The 14,200-nt window shown below is 60.0% G+C and overlaps 1 protein-coding gene across 1 annotated transcript; it reads left to right on the top strand.

The window, feature by feature from the left end:
- The first annotated feature begins 1,058 nt into the window (after positions 1-1,058).
- On the top strand, positions 1,059-12,715 carry MPP1 (membrane protein, palmitoylated 1, 55kDa). The gene is made up of 11 exons (XM_010147288.1): positions 1,059-1,199; positions 1,545-1,623; positions 2,626-2,711; positions 3,585-3,653; positions 7,280-7,476; positions 7,743-7,849; positions 8,733-8,813; positions 9,417-9,497; positions 9,921-10,123; positions 10,657-10,731; positions 12,428-12,715. The coding sequence occupies exons 1-11, from the start codon at positions 1,080-1,082 to the stop codon at positions 12,602-12,604; spliced, it is 1,275 nt and encodes a 424-aa protein (XP_010145590.1). The 5' UTR covers positions 1,059-1,079; the 3' UTR covers positions 12,605-12,715.
- Positions 12,716-14,200: the final 1,485 nt, after the last annotated feature.

Raw genomic sequence — 14,200 nt, 5'->3', positions numbered from 1 at the left:
TGCAAACTGGGCAGCGAAGCCGGTACCCTGGCCTGGAGTGGGGCAGCCGTGAGGGTGTGCTTTGCCTCGGGGGCTGGCTTGGGGATTTCAGCGTGCCGACAAGGTGGCAGGGGCTGCAGATCAAAGCTGGCCTGGGTCCTGCTGGGCCAGCAGCGATTCGGGAGAGGCTCGAGGGGAGCGCGCTGCACTTGGGGCCAAACCAAGCTGTGTGGAGAGGATGCCCTGCGTGCCCAAGGGGTTTGACTGTGCCAGGCTTTCTCAGGCTGGGAGGTCACTTCGCAGGGTCCCCACTGCATGGCAGGGCAGGTTTGGAGGTCTCTGCCCGGGACCCCTGCACCCTCCCCCTGCCCCAGTGGCAGTGCCTGCTGGAGACAACAGAGGTTTCCCCATGGCTGAAAGCCTCTGCTTGGCTTACCAGTGCTGGCCAGCATGGACTGGGCTGGAGCTGGGAGCTGGGGAGGGAAATGGGGTGTTTCTGGCTGGCTTGGGAGCACGTTGCCTTCAGTGCCGGGATGTGGACGTGGCTTTGCGCCATGTCGGTTGCTCGTTGATGTCGATGAGGAAAGGTTGCACTTGCAAACTGAGCAAGAGCAGAGACTGGCCCCAGTTCTCAGGGGTGATTCCCAAACTGCTCCATTCACTCGCTGGAGCTGTCCTGGGCTTTATGCTGTGCAGACAAGCCAGCGGTGGGCCAAGTGCTGCTGCGACATCCAAGTCGTGTCTGGGACTCGTTGCTGCAGAAGATGAACGGCTATGAACTCTTTTGGCTTCTGGTACCTGTAGCTTTTCCAAAGTTTTCTTATCTCCTGTGTTTCCCAGGCTGGAAAACTGCAGATCAAGCCCACGCCCACATTTTCAAACTCTTCTGCTCTTTTTCTTTACTTGCTCTTCCCATCCTCTCCTCCAGCACATGGGTCTCTCCTGCCCCTGTACCCCACCTGCGATCCAGGCACCCTAACAGGGTGGAGTTGCTCAGCCCCACAGGAGAGAGCTGGTGCTCCCAGGCTCCGTTCAGGTGGAGCCCTTAAATTCCAGTCTTTGTTTTGCCCCGACAGGCTGTCACTCAGTCCCCGAACACCATGACTGAGGACATTTACACCAATGGCTCAGCGACTCTGGGCAGCCCTTCCCACAGCAACGGCCGCGAGGTGCGGAAGATACGCCTCGTCCAGTTCGAGAAGGTCACAGAGGAGCCCATGGTGAGAGCTGGCAAGATCCCAAAGCCTGGTGGCACCCAGGGGGGCGGAGGGGCAGGTAGAGCCGTGCCAACAGGCTGGCCTTGGGGGAAACAGGAGATCACTGGAGATGTTGGCCATGGGAAGAGGGTGCTGGATCCTGCCTCCTACCTCAGGACCTGGAACGAGACCCATCCGAGTGGTGACGCTTGTGCCAAGAAGAGCTGCACCAGGCTGGACTGGCCAAGTGGGGGGCTTCCCCCCCAGCCACTGTGCAGCCCACCCTGGGCATGGGCCTGGAGAGGACTTTGCTGAAAGAGCAGGAACTCCTCCCTTCAGAGAGCAGTCATGGATTTTCCTGTCTTCCAGGGAATAACACTGAAGCTCAACGACAAGCAGAGCTGCATGGTGGCCAGGATCTTCCACGGGGGCATGATTCACAGACAAGGTAACGAGGCCCTCGTAGAGGCAGTGTGTGGGGGACACATCGCTGCTGGTTTCTTTCTGTGCAGAGATAAGGCAGCCCCCCCAGCACTGCTGGCTTTTGCCGGTGACATGGACATCTGTGTCTGTTCCTCCACGAGGAATATGTCCGGAACTCAGGACTCGCTGGTCTCTCTGCATGGTTATCGTGTTAATACACAGGAGGCTTTAGGGTGAATTGAAGGGTTGGGGGAAGGGCTCTCCCAAAAAGGAACTGGAGACTGTCTGTCTCTGTCTCGTGATGGGGTCACTGTAATGAGAGATGGATCATACCCCAGAGACTGCAGGGGAAGCTCTTCCCATTCCTAAAGAGTGCAGGTGGGACAGGCTCGGTGTGGATTGGCTCTGCAGATCACAAGGAAATGCCAGAAGAAATAAATAGGTCCTATTTTCTGGTTTTGGTTCTTGCCAAGGGGGCATGGAAATTACATGTTCTGTGCTTAGAAGAGGCGTTCCCTTTTCCAGGCTTGGATGTTAGTGGGAAGTCCGAGCTTAACCCTGCCAAAATAACCCAGGAGCCATTCCAATAACACTTCTGGAGCCCAATTTATAGCAGTATATCTGAGGCTGTAATCTGGCTGGGTGTATAAACTGAAAACACATGAAGTCAAGAATTAAGGGCCCTGTAAAGAGGCTGTCATTTGGCTTCAGGTGAGGTACTTGGTGGTGGAGTAACTCTGCAATAGGCGCTGCGTGCGGAAGGACGCACAGTGGAAAGCAACCTGATGACTTTCAGGCTGGATGAAGTGTGTGTATTGGGTGGAGGGGGAAGAATTCATTCCCCTTGTGCTTTAGCTCCATGTGCTTAGGTGACACCTGTGGCTCCACAAGCATTGCCCAGGCAAACACCGTGTCCTGGCCACAGCTTGTCCAAGGGGGTCAGAAGGCTGGCGGAGCTGCATAGTTTGGGTTTGGTGAGTCGCTTTTGCCTGGTCCTGCATTTTCACATTTTTCCCATTGCTGGCAGGCTCCCTTCACGTGGGTGATGAAATTGTAGAGATCAATGGGCAGAGTGTGAGCAACCACTCGGTTGACCAGCTGCAGAAGATGCTGGTAGGTATTCGTGTTTGGTGTGGGCTGTTCCCCAGGAAGGACCCCTTTGGCCTGCGGAAGTGTGTGCTGCCTGAGCAGTTGCCCCCTCCTAGGTACCACAGCTGTCTCCAGCAGTGTGACGTGGCAGGAGCCGGGACCGCTGGCCATCCCAGTTCATGCCCTGGTCAGAGGGAGGTGGTGGTGGTGCTGAGGACACCCCCACTAAGGAGGGGCTTGGCCCTGCTGCAGTGCCAGGGTCCTCTCCAGCCTGGTGGCGGGATGTCCCCGCTCCAGACAGCGGGACCAAGGAGGAGCTTGTGTTTGTCTGCACCCTAAGGAGGGCGGTTGGCCTAGGAGGCCCCTCCAAATGTGGTTGTCCCCACGGGACCACGTAGGTTATGTGAGGCATATGAGGCAACAGTACATCTGTCCCCTGGCAGGCAAGGGGGTGCTGTGCCTCTGATGTCACCAGGAGGGCAGGAGTGAGAGACCAGCATGGAGGGGACAGATGGAGAGGACCTGGCAGAACCAGCCTCCCACCCAGGCTCCTCACTGGGACAGCTAGGCCGGAGATGATACAGATCGCCATGGTCGTTCTGGTGATGCTTAGCAGTGCCTACAGCCAGCCCCTTCCTGGGGGTATCGGTGTCCCCCACCGTGGCGATGGGACAAGCGTGGCAAAGCTATGCTGCCACGGCTCTTTGCCCAGCCCCAGCAGAGCTGTTTCTGGCCAGGCTGTGGTGTCCCTCAGCATCTCAGCATGGCTGGGAGCACGCAGGAGCCACGTCTGTGCGGGTCCTGGCACTCAGCAGCTCTGCGCAGGCTGCTGCTGTCAGGCTGCCTCCAGGCACCACCTCCTCCAACTCTTCTTTCTCCCCTTCCTTTGTTCACTAGAAAGAAACCAAGGGGATGGTGTCAATAAAAGTAATTCCCAACCAACAAAGCCGCCTCCCTGCTCTCCAGGTAAGTGCAGCCTCCAGAGCTGCGGGCTGTGCTGGGACATGGCTGTGGGGCTGGGTGGGTCCAGGGCTGGGGAGAGCTGGGCTGAGGCAGGGGAAGGACGTGGGGATGGCTGCCCGGCCACCTTGCCTGCAAAGGGACCTGTCTTATGCTGTCATTGCTGCAAACAAGCAGATTTTGGCCCTGCATGGTGTATTTCCTCAGTGCGTGTGTAGGAACGTGGGCCTGGGAGACCTGAGCCGCAGCGGCACGTGTGCGCAGTGCGTGGTGAGGGGAAGGCAGCAGCGCGTGCACTCCAGGAAGCGTCAGAGACTCCCGCCCCCTTCGAGCTGTAGCCATTAGAGCCACATCCCCATCACAGGGTCACAGCAGCACCCCCGGGTGCTCTCGCTGCTCCTTGCCAGCACTGGTGCCCGGTGTGTCAGCCGCGAGGAGGGTGACGTAGGTCTGGGTGCCAGCAGCACGCCTGTGCGCAGTGAGTGGGAGGAAGGAAGCGCTGGGGGAGAGGAAGACGGCTCGTTGCGCCTGCTGGCTCTGCTCGGCTGGGGGTGACGCGCTGTGGCGGGGGACGACACATGCCTGGCTTGGCTTTGGAGTCTTGCCACGGCCAAAATGCTCAGGATGGTGGGGAGGGCTGGCTCCTCTGCCAAGGCTTCAGTGCGTGGTGGCTGGGATGCTGTCCTGTCTCCGGGCGCAGGAGCCAACCCCAGTGCAGGCCCCCAGGTTGTAGGAGAGGAGCTCTGGGGCTGGACAGTGCTGGGATGGGCTGGGGAAGCACATGTCACCCTCCTTCCTTCCCCAGAGAAGCTGAAGTCTCTGAACATGGTAGCAGGTGAAAAGTGTCTCTGTTTCTTGCTCAACCCCATTCCAACCAGCCCTGCATGTGTTTATGAAACCCTGGCCGATGTCCACCCTTCCCCGCTGTCCGTCTGCCCCCCCTGGCCTGACCCAGACAGTCCATTTGGCCACGCCAGCTCGGTGCCTGCGGAAAAGTTCCTTGGAGGAAAAGAACACAGTTGCTGGCTCAACCAAGCCTTGGGCTCAGGGAAGGACACAGGAACAAACTCCTTCCCGGCACAGTTGTTTTCCCTCTTGCTGTGTCCAGGGCTGTGGTGCTGTCTGCTCCCTGGAACCGCAGCTCCCAGGCTGACCACGTCTCTCTTTGTTGCAGTCCACTGACAGGAGTGGACTTCTGGTTTCATCCCTGGATCCCCATGATCACCCTCATTTCAGGGCCTGGCAGGCAGGACAGGGCAGATCCTGGCCTCATGGTGTCTCCCTGGCCCTGGCTTGCCCCACGGCCTGGCAGCCCGGCAGGCCGCGTGTCTCTTGGGGCAGGTCTGCTTGGGACGATCCTAAGTCACAGCACTGAGCACTTGGGGCTCTCGAGGTCACCTCCAACCTGTTGCCAGGCACAAACTACAGCCTTTTGCCTTTACAGACCAGGGCTGCTTGGTACCTGGGCTTCCAGACCCTGAGAGAGGCCTGGCGCCAGGCGGGCAAATAGCTTGTGTTTGGAGCTGGCCCTTCGCAGGCCATGGGTGAAAGCCCTCCTCGGTGTAAGGGAGGGTCTTCCCCAAAGCTACCTGGCTTGGGGTACCCGGGCTGCGGGAGTAGAGGGCTCTAGGCAGGTGCTTGGGCAGTGCTTGCTGTCTGTCCCTTTGTGTGTCTGTGGTGATGACCAGCTTCCCGGTGCCAGAGAGTGCTTTCAGAGCATCAGCCCTCATCCTGAAAGGAGATTCCACTTTTGTTGTCTTCCGCTGTGAGCGAGCTCGTCTCGCAGCGTGGTCCGTATGCTCTGCTGTCCTGGCTGTGAAAGGGAACGTGTGGGCATCCTGTTGGCCCTGTGCCTCCAGCAGCACTGCTGGAGCGGGACATACTGTGGGGAATTGTTTTGATGCCGAGTGAGGGCAGCACGTTGTACCCTACCCTGGGACGATGCCTTCCCGGGCCCTGCCTGTGACACCTGAGGACAGGACATAGGTGTCACCCTGCGTCAGTCCCTTTGCCCGCTTGCTGCCTGCGGCGTTTCTGGGATAAGTAACTTGATCGGGTTCTGCTCAGGGGAGACGCGTTGGCACGAGGCTGGGTCTGATGGTGCTGCTTCCCCTGTGGAAGGATCCCCAGCCCCAGACAGGCCGCCGGCTCGGGGCCCAGCACCCTCCTGGGAGAAGTCTCAAGCACACGAGTTGTGGGGCAGCCTGCAGGACTTCACACTATGGCTGGGGGCTCCCAGCAGTCTCAGGCCCATAGGAGAAAAACCCCAGGAGGGGACCAAGGGCTGGGTGAGGTCTGTGCTTAGCCACAGGCTTACTGTGATCCCTAAACCCTGCCTTTCACTCCCCATTGTCCATACCCTGCCTTGGCTTTGCCCCCACCCTCGTCCTGACCTAGTCCCGATCTTGCTGGCCGCGCTGGCCAGAGACAAACTGAAGGTGCTGCAGCATTTTTGATGAAAAACCATTCATCCAGGCACCAAGAGCAGTGCAGAAATCACTGGGTGCACATACACGGTCTACCCTCCTCCTAGCAATAGGTGACTCGAGCCATCCTGTTGCTCTCTGATGGTCTATTCTTCCTGAACAGTTTTTCTGGAAGACAAGGTCGGTCCGTATGTGAAAGCCACGTGCCGTTTCTCTCCTGATCTTGCAGAGATGCTTGGGGGCAGTGAGAGCCCAGGGGTGCCCGACTGCCTGCTGACCTGGAGGGCTTGAGGCCAGGGGAGGCAGCGGGGTGGCTGGCCCAGTGGGGAGCAGGCGCTATAGACTCCCTCCCAAAGAGCTGAGTGAGCAGAAGGGACAGGGAAAAGGCCACTTTCTCACGCCTTCCTGGTCCCCAGGGCTTCCTCAGCCCCAGGAGGGTGGCACAATGGCCTGGGAAGAAGTAGCAGCTCATTTCCAGTTGCAGCTGTGGTGAACGTAATGTTGCAAGAGTAGTTGGTGCTGAAGAGGCCAGGACAGACCCAGGCAGGGACGGACACGACACCACAGCCTTGGCTCCCCCCAATGCTCCGTGCCATGCAGGGGAGTGCCTAGCGCTGGGGCACAGCAGCGAAGGATCGAGACGTGGCCGTCCCTGGGGTCCACAGGACGTGGGATTGCAAGGCGCACCGTCACAACAGCTCCTCTCTGCTCACCCCGCTGCAGACCCCGGTTGCTGTGCAGCATGTTGGTCTGGGTGGTGGGACTCATCTCCAGCTGGCTCAGCTCACCGGCACTGTGCACAGCCAGGGGGGATGCAGGGGGACTACAAGTCAGGGCTGGGATTGACGGGGGCTACAAGTCAGGGCTGGAGCACCAGCTGTGGGACACGCAGGCCAGCCTAGGGTGGCTCCCAGGAGGGCCAAGATGCCATCCTCCTCCTCCCTCCCACACCCACCAGCACACCTCACCACAGCCCCATGCCCAGGAGCTTCCCCCAGCCTTTGTGCACTGCCTTTCTCCCTGCCCAGTCTTACAGGGCCTGGAAGGAAGCAGGGGCTGAGATCCTTCCCAGAGCAGGGATCTTGTGCCTGGAGACGGCTCCGCAGTCACTACCAGGGCATGCAGCGTGGGGCTGGGAGCTGCACAGGACCAAGTTCAGCCACCCTGCATGACCATGCTAACTCCAGCCCACTCTCTCTTTTCCAGATGTTCATGAGGGCACAGTTTGACTACGACCCCAAAAAAGACAACCTGATCCCCTGCAAGGAAGCAGGGCTGAAGTTTCAGACCGGCGATGTGATTCAAATCATAAACAAGGACGACAGCAACTGGTGGCAGGGCCGGGTGGAGGGTTCCTCCACCGAATCAGCAGGACTCATCCCTTCTCCAGAGCTGCAGGAGTGGTAGGTCCCTGGATTTGGCTAGAAGGGCTGGATTTGGGAGTGGAGGTGGCAACAGTGACCGTGTGCTACCAGGAGTGTGACCGTGTTGGGTAACACCAGCGTTGCTGCTGGGAAAAGGAGGCAAATGTCCCCTCATCTACTGCAGGGCCAACCTTTACCTGTCCCAGCAGCCACCCTGCTGCTCTTGCATGTCTGAGGGACAATCCCACTGCTCCCCAGTGCTTGGGGTGACAGCTGATCACTGTGGTGCCCTCCTCTCTCGACAGGCGTGTGGCGAGCGTCACCCAGTCCAGTCAGAGCGAATCCCCAAGCTGTAGCCCCTTTGGAAAGAAGAAGAAATGCAAAGATAAATATCTGGCCAAGCACAGCTCAAGTAAGTGTGAGCAGGGCGACGACTCCATCCCCAGCCCGGACCGTCACTCCGGACTCCGAGCAGGGGTGGCTCTGTTTTCCACGGAGTCAGACCAAACAGCCTGGCTGTGTTGGCAGTGGGAACTCGGAAGGGTACCCCACCGCTGTCAGCTTGAGTCCCTTCTCTGAAGTGCTCACATCCCTCAGGGCCACAGCTGTGTCCCCCCAAGGCTGGGGCTGGCTCACACAGGAGCCAGGCACCAAGCTGCCCTGCGGTGACAATCCCTGGGCACTCCTGTCCCCAAGCTCCTTGGGAGGTTGGGCTCCCGGGCCCTCAAACCCCATAGTGGCCTTTCTGCTGCTCAGCAATTAGGGAGCAGCCCGAACTGCCCCCCATCCCCCAGCTGCCGTGTCCCTGGTGGGGCAGGGAGCCTGCCCCTCAGCCACCCATGCCTGGGCCCTGTGCTGAGTATGCCCTGGGCCGGCAAGGGCAGATGCCGGAGGACATGCTGGCTCCTAGCCCGGCCTGCAGCTCCAACCAGCGACAAACAAGGCCGTAAATCAGTGAGATAAACAGCTGCCCCAGCAAGAAGCTCCCGGCAGCGTCCTGCTGCCTCCCCACCCAGCTCCTACATCCTACTGTCCCGAGTGGAATCACTGAGTGAGAGCAGCCCTGCCATCTTCTTCGGAGGCCGCTGCTGGTCCAGCTCCCCAGCACCCCATCCACACCCCACGTGCCGCTGCCCTTTTCCCCGAGCAGCCACAGGGATGAGTTCCCAGCGCAGTCTGGATCATTCTCTGTGTTTTGCCCGAGGACCTGGCTTTGGCCCGAAGCACACGCGGTCCTGCTGCCGAAGCTGAGACAGCTTTGACCACTCACTGTCTTTTTTTCTCCTCCACCCCAGTTTTTGACCAGCTGGATGTGGTTTCCTACGAGGAGGTGGTGAGGCTGCCTGCCTTCAAGAGGAAGACTCTGGTGCTCATCGGTAGGTCCTGCCCCAGGCATCCTCCGCAGCACAGGGACTGCGTGCGGCGGGGCTCGGGGAAGCCAGGGCTGGATGGGGCTGGGGCAGCGCTGCCCTTCAGAATGCAGTAATCCCTGGGGAGCGTTTCTTCTCGCCTGCAGCGGTCACCAAGCAGGCTGAGCTCCTCCTTGCAGCACTGTGCATGGTCTGGCACCTGCACTGTGATGCGGAAGGAGAGTTAAATCAGGAGTTTCCAGCTCCTAAGTAGCCATATGGATAATTTTTATGAAAAGCAGCTCTGGCCTCTGGAGCTGCACCAAAGCAGGTGCTCCCATGCTGTGGGTGCTGAGCACTTGCAGGTAGACCCTGTGGGCATGGACAGCCCAGCCGTGCTGGCTGCTCAGTGGGCACCAGTCCCATCTCTGGCTGGGGCTGAGCATGCCCAGGGCAGGGAAAACCTCTTCCAGGGCTGGAAGATGCCACAGAGCAGCCCAGAAAGGAGGTCCAGGGCAAGGCCCCCGGTGCTCTGAACCTTTCCCCAGACCCAGAGCTGCAGAGGAACCCCAGCATCTCCTGCCAGGCTTCTCTGAGCCCAGCTCCAAGTCCATCCCTCCTTCTCTGCAGGGGCCAGCGGCGTGGGCCGTAGCCACATCAAGAACGCTTTGCTCAGCAACAACCCGGAGAAGTTCATGTACCCACCCCCATGTAAGTACCCCCCCAGGGTGGAAGGCACAGCACAGGGCACGTTTCCTTCGCCTCCCTGAGCCAGGACCTGACAGCAGACGGGAGGTGTGGAGACGTTCCTCCAACCCACCGAGCCCCCATGGTAGGACCCTCCCTGCCTGCTGTCCCACCTACCCACAGCTGGCTGCGGGGCTGCTGCCGCCCACCTCACCGACCCCTCACTCTGCATATCCCAGTGGCTCTGCTCAGGCTGGCCGAGTTCCCTTCCTGTCCCGAGCAGGACGGAGCTGAAAGGGGATTACTACAGCCTAGTCTGGGGGAACACAGGTCCTCCATGCCCTAGCTCTGTGCTTGGAAGGCCAGATGCCCAGGTCATCCAGAGCGGAGGCCCTTCTTCCCCAGGCATTCTGGGGACCAGCACTCACCATCTCCCTCCCTCCCCAGACACCACACGCCCCCAGAAGAAGAATGAGGTGGACGGGAAGGACTACTACTTTGTCTCCACCGAGGAGATGACCCGAGACATCTCGGCCAATGAGTTCCTGGAGTTTGGAAGCTACCAGGGAAACATGTTTGGCACCAAGTTTGAAACCGTGCACAAGATCCACCAGCAAGACAAAGTCGCTATTTTGGACGTTGAGCCCCAGGTAGGGAGCAGGGGAAGGGGAGGGCAGGATGGGCTGGCTATGACTCTTCCTACCTTCCCTGGTGGGGAAGCCCACTCACCCTTCCCAAAGGAAAAAGCCAGGGAGTGGTGGTAATTCCATTCCCAACACACGGGTGCAGTGAGGGTGTTTCTGTCATGGCACGCACCTGGCTGTGACAGTGGGGTGCAGGGCCGGCATGGGCCTGGCACGGGGACCAGTTCCCCTCTCTGACACCAAACGTGTGGTGCCACGTGGCGGTTGTGTCCAGCAGCCAGCCCAGAGCGGGGCTGCCTTTACGTCCTCCCGCCCGAGGCGCAGGGGAAGCCACGCTGAGACCCCAGCTCCAGCTTCACCCGCTGCCCCCACATCACCCAACCACCCCCCAGCTCAGGAGCCCACCCAGAACACCCATGGCCCCAGATGACACCCTGGCCAGGGGCAGCGCGAGGCAGGAGGAGTCGGCAGCCAGCTGCCCGCGCTGGCTCTGCGCCGAGGAATGGCCACGCTCTGGTAACTGCACCCTCTCTCCGCAGACCCTGAAGATCATCCGCACGGCCGAACTCTCCCCGTTCATAGTCTTCATCGCCCCGACAGACAAGGCAGAGCAGGTGGGTGGCAGGGTGCCGAGGCCGCGTCCCCACCACGGACAGGCTTGCCGGCGGAGCAAGGAGCCCGCTGCAGCAGCCCAGGGCTCCCTCCCCGCTCCACATCAGCTCCTTCCTGGCTGCATGGATTCTTGTGGGCCAGCCGAGCCCAGCCCTGAGAAACAGGAATTAGTGATTTCTGTAGATTTTCCCCCAGGCTGGCATCCCCAGCACCATAACCACTGCTGACATGTAGTGGGGTGCACAGCCCAGCACTCAGGGTATCTCCAGCTGCAGAGCGGGAGCACTTATCCCGCCATCCGCTATGCAAATGGCACATGCAAACAGCAGCTCCTTTCATTCCCTGCCTCATTAAGATGCTCATCCCTCCCAAATGAGGATGAAAGCGGCACTCCTGCCGCCGTTAACTCACGCAGCGCCAAGCACCCCCAGGGCTGCCAGCCACATGCTGCCATTTCCCGGGAAGACCCCAAGGTGGGGAGCAGTGCTGCATGCACTGCCCAGTTTCCCCAAGGGCAAACCTCTGCAAGGAAATGGGAAGCAGTGGGAGAACAGAGAAACCCACAGAGCTCATGGCCATCCAAGGCCACCTCTCCCAACCTATTAATTTGGGCTTTGTGAAGCGTAGGACACAGCTTGCAGGGAGGGGATGCTGCGCATCAGGCACTGCGCAGGCGGTTAGAGGCACGTTAACCTGCAGAGGATAGTGAAGCCAGATGCAGCAGGTTGGGAGGGGGAAAGGGAGACAAGTGTGAGGGCAGAAAGGGCAGTTTGGTCACCTGCTGCTGCCTCCGGACAGGGGAGTTCACTCCTGCTGCAGTGGGCAGGGCCAGCCCTGCTGGCACAGGCACTCTATACAGTGAGCTGTCACAGCTCAGGTAACTGTTTGCTGGAAGGGACCCAGCGGAGCTCACGCGACCTGGCCAACTGCTATTGCTCTCCCATCGCCACCCCGAGAGCTGCCAGGCCACCGGCAGCTGAGCCGCAGCAAGCACAACGCCCCCAGCTCACCCTCCCACCGGGCACAGAAGCTGGGAGCTGCCTGCGTTTCGCGCTCCGTTCAGGAGATACGTGGCAGTCGGGCTGGGCTTTGCTGCTGAGGGCATAGCTGCCCGCGGGGGCACACGCGCCTGGGGTGCCCCTGATAGCTGGGGAGCCGTGCAGACTAGACACACGGGCAGCAAGGGGGGGGCAGGCAGCTTTGCTTTTACTATGAAATAGAACTACCCCAGCCCAAACCAGCAGAGCGAGGCTGAACTGCTCAGCCAGCCCCTGTTGTGGTGACAAACCTGGGGGGGATGGACTATCCTGTGGGGATCATGCCCTGAAACCAGCCTCAGGTCTTGAAACCAGCCTCAGGCCTTGAGCTGGCTACGGGGCAGAGCCTAGTAACAGCAGCCTGCTGCCTGGTGAGCCTTCTCCTCCCAGGAAGCCTACGTGAAGCAGTTGGAAGATAAACACGAGACCAGGCGGGTCTGGACCCCGTAGGTAACGTGCGCCCAGCGTCGCGTGGAAGCCCAGCAAAGCCCCAGACACACGCCGCGCAGATCACACCGCCCCGAGCTCGTCAGACGAGCTGCAGGGATGCTCTGTGCGCTGATACTTGGCAACTACTCCCATTTGATTTGGTGGTGGGAGTTTGCTCGTTGGGGTGGGCTGTGAAATCCCCCTCCTCAGCACTCTCTCCCGTTTCTTGCAGTCAGAGGCATTGCAGCAGCTCCGGAAGGATTCGGAGAGCATCCGGAGCCGATACGCACACTACTTCGACCTCTCCCTGGTCAACAACGGGGTGGAAGAGAGCCTCCAGCTGCTGCAGGAAGCCTTCGAGCGGGCCTGCAGCTCCCCGCAGTGGGTGCCCGTCTCCTGGGTGTACTGAGGGCAGCAAACCCAGCCACTTCCATCAGCCATCCTGCAGCCATGGGGAGAAACCTCCTCAGCTTTCCCCCCAGTCCACATACAGCCCAGCACAACTCCCTTCCTCCCCAGCCGCCGTCTCAGCTGGCTGACACACACACAGGCTCTCCGGCTCTCTTCTCCCAGAGGAACGCGGGACAGGGGCCATGCCCAGGGACGGCACCTCCCAGAGCACCGCAGCGCCAAGTTAGTGGCCAGAGCAGAGCCCAGGGCCGGCAGCTAGCTCAGAGCACAGCTCCTCGCCTCACCGGGCAAGGGAAAGCGGAGTCCTGCTGTAGCACCCAACCTCCCTTCTCCGCGCCCTTCCCAACGGAAGCGGCAGGGCAGATGCCCCCCGCCATCCTGGGAGCACGCGCACCACCACGAACGCCTCGGAAGCCTGGCTGGTGTCCGCAAGGCCTCAAGGAACCCCCAGCTTCACAGACCACACCAGAGCTCCGGCATCCAAGGGGTTTCCTCTCACAAACGTGGAAAAGCACAAAAAGGAGGGTGGATTTGGCAGAGGTGGCACAGAGCACACCACCCCCCAGGCAGGTCTACACCCCGCGTTCCGAGGTTGGAGTTTTCCCATTCACCCTGTGCAGCTGTAGTTGTGAAAAACCCGCTGTATTTAAACGCTCACCGCGCAGCTCCGATTGTTACCGCCTGGCTGGAGAACCTCGCAGCACCCGAGGAAGCCCCAACCGACCAAAAACCCCCCGTGGGGCACCAAGATCCAGCCACAACCATCTGTTGCATGCAGTAAAGCGTCTCCGCTCCATCCAGGCACGCTTCCCAGAGGCCGAGGGGTCTCGCAGGCTGTACACAACCATAAAAAGCCACCCCCCCCAACCATAAAAAGCCACCCCCCCCGAGAAGGGATTCCTCCTGCGGGAGTGTGCCGATGCACGAGTCCACCACCACGTCGCCCCGGCTCCTGGGCAAGCCGCAGCCACGGCTTAGGTGAGCGAGCTCGTTCGTGTGTTCAGCGGTCAGCTGGGGGAAGGGGGTTAGGAAGTCTTGTGCATTTCTTTTGGGTGTTTTGGTTTTTTTTTTTTTAAAGATGCCAAAAATAAAAATCTGTTGTTGTGCAATAGGGACCTTCGTTCTGATCCACTGCAGGGAAACGAGCAGCAATAAACGTGTGCTGAAACATGGCCATGACTGGTGTCATACTTGGGCCAAGCACTTGCTCACAGGGAAGCCCGTTCACACCTCCCCGACCCTAACACAGGCACCAAACGGTCCCCCCAGGCACTGTCAGACCCCTCCAGCACAGGCAAAAAGAGGAAAGCAAACACCCAAATTCCAGGCACCCATCCACATGGAGGGTGCCCCCCCAGCACCGGGGAAGTCCTGACCAGCATCGGACCCTGCAGTAACGGCCCACGTCGGCGCGACCACCTGCACCAGCAGCTTCTTCAGGAGGGTGGCCCTGCGGCTGCCTCCCCTCCCCGTGAACCTCTTTACAGCAGCCAGACGAGCGAGATCACCTGGTAAAAAATAGGGCTTTTATTTTTTTATGTAAAAAAAAAAAAAAAAAAAGAAGTAAACACGGCCTTCGCCATGCTAGCAACGG

Source organism: Eurypyga helias, unplaced genomic scaffold (genome assembly GCF_000690775.1).
Source record: "Eurypyga helias isolate BGI_N326 unplaced genomic scaffold, ASM69077v1 scaffold6460, whole genome shotgun sequence".
In the NCBI taxonomy this organism is placed as follows: Eukaryota; Metazoa; Chordata; class Aves; order Eurypygiformes; family Eurypygidae; genus Eurypyga; species Eurypyga helias.
Note: the sequence above shows the minus strand (reverse complement) of the source record. Positions and strands in the feature narration are given on the sequence as shown.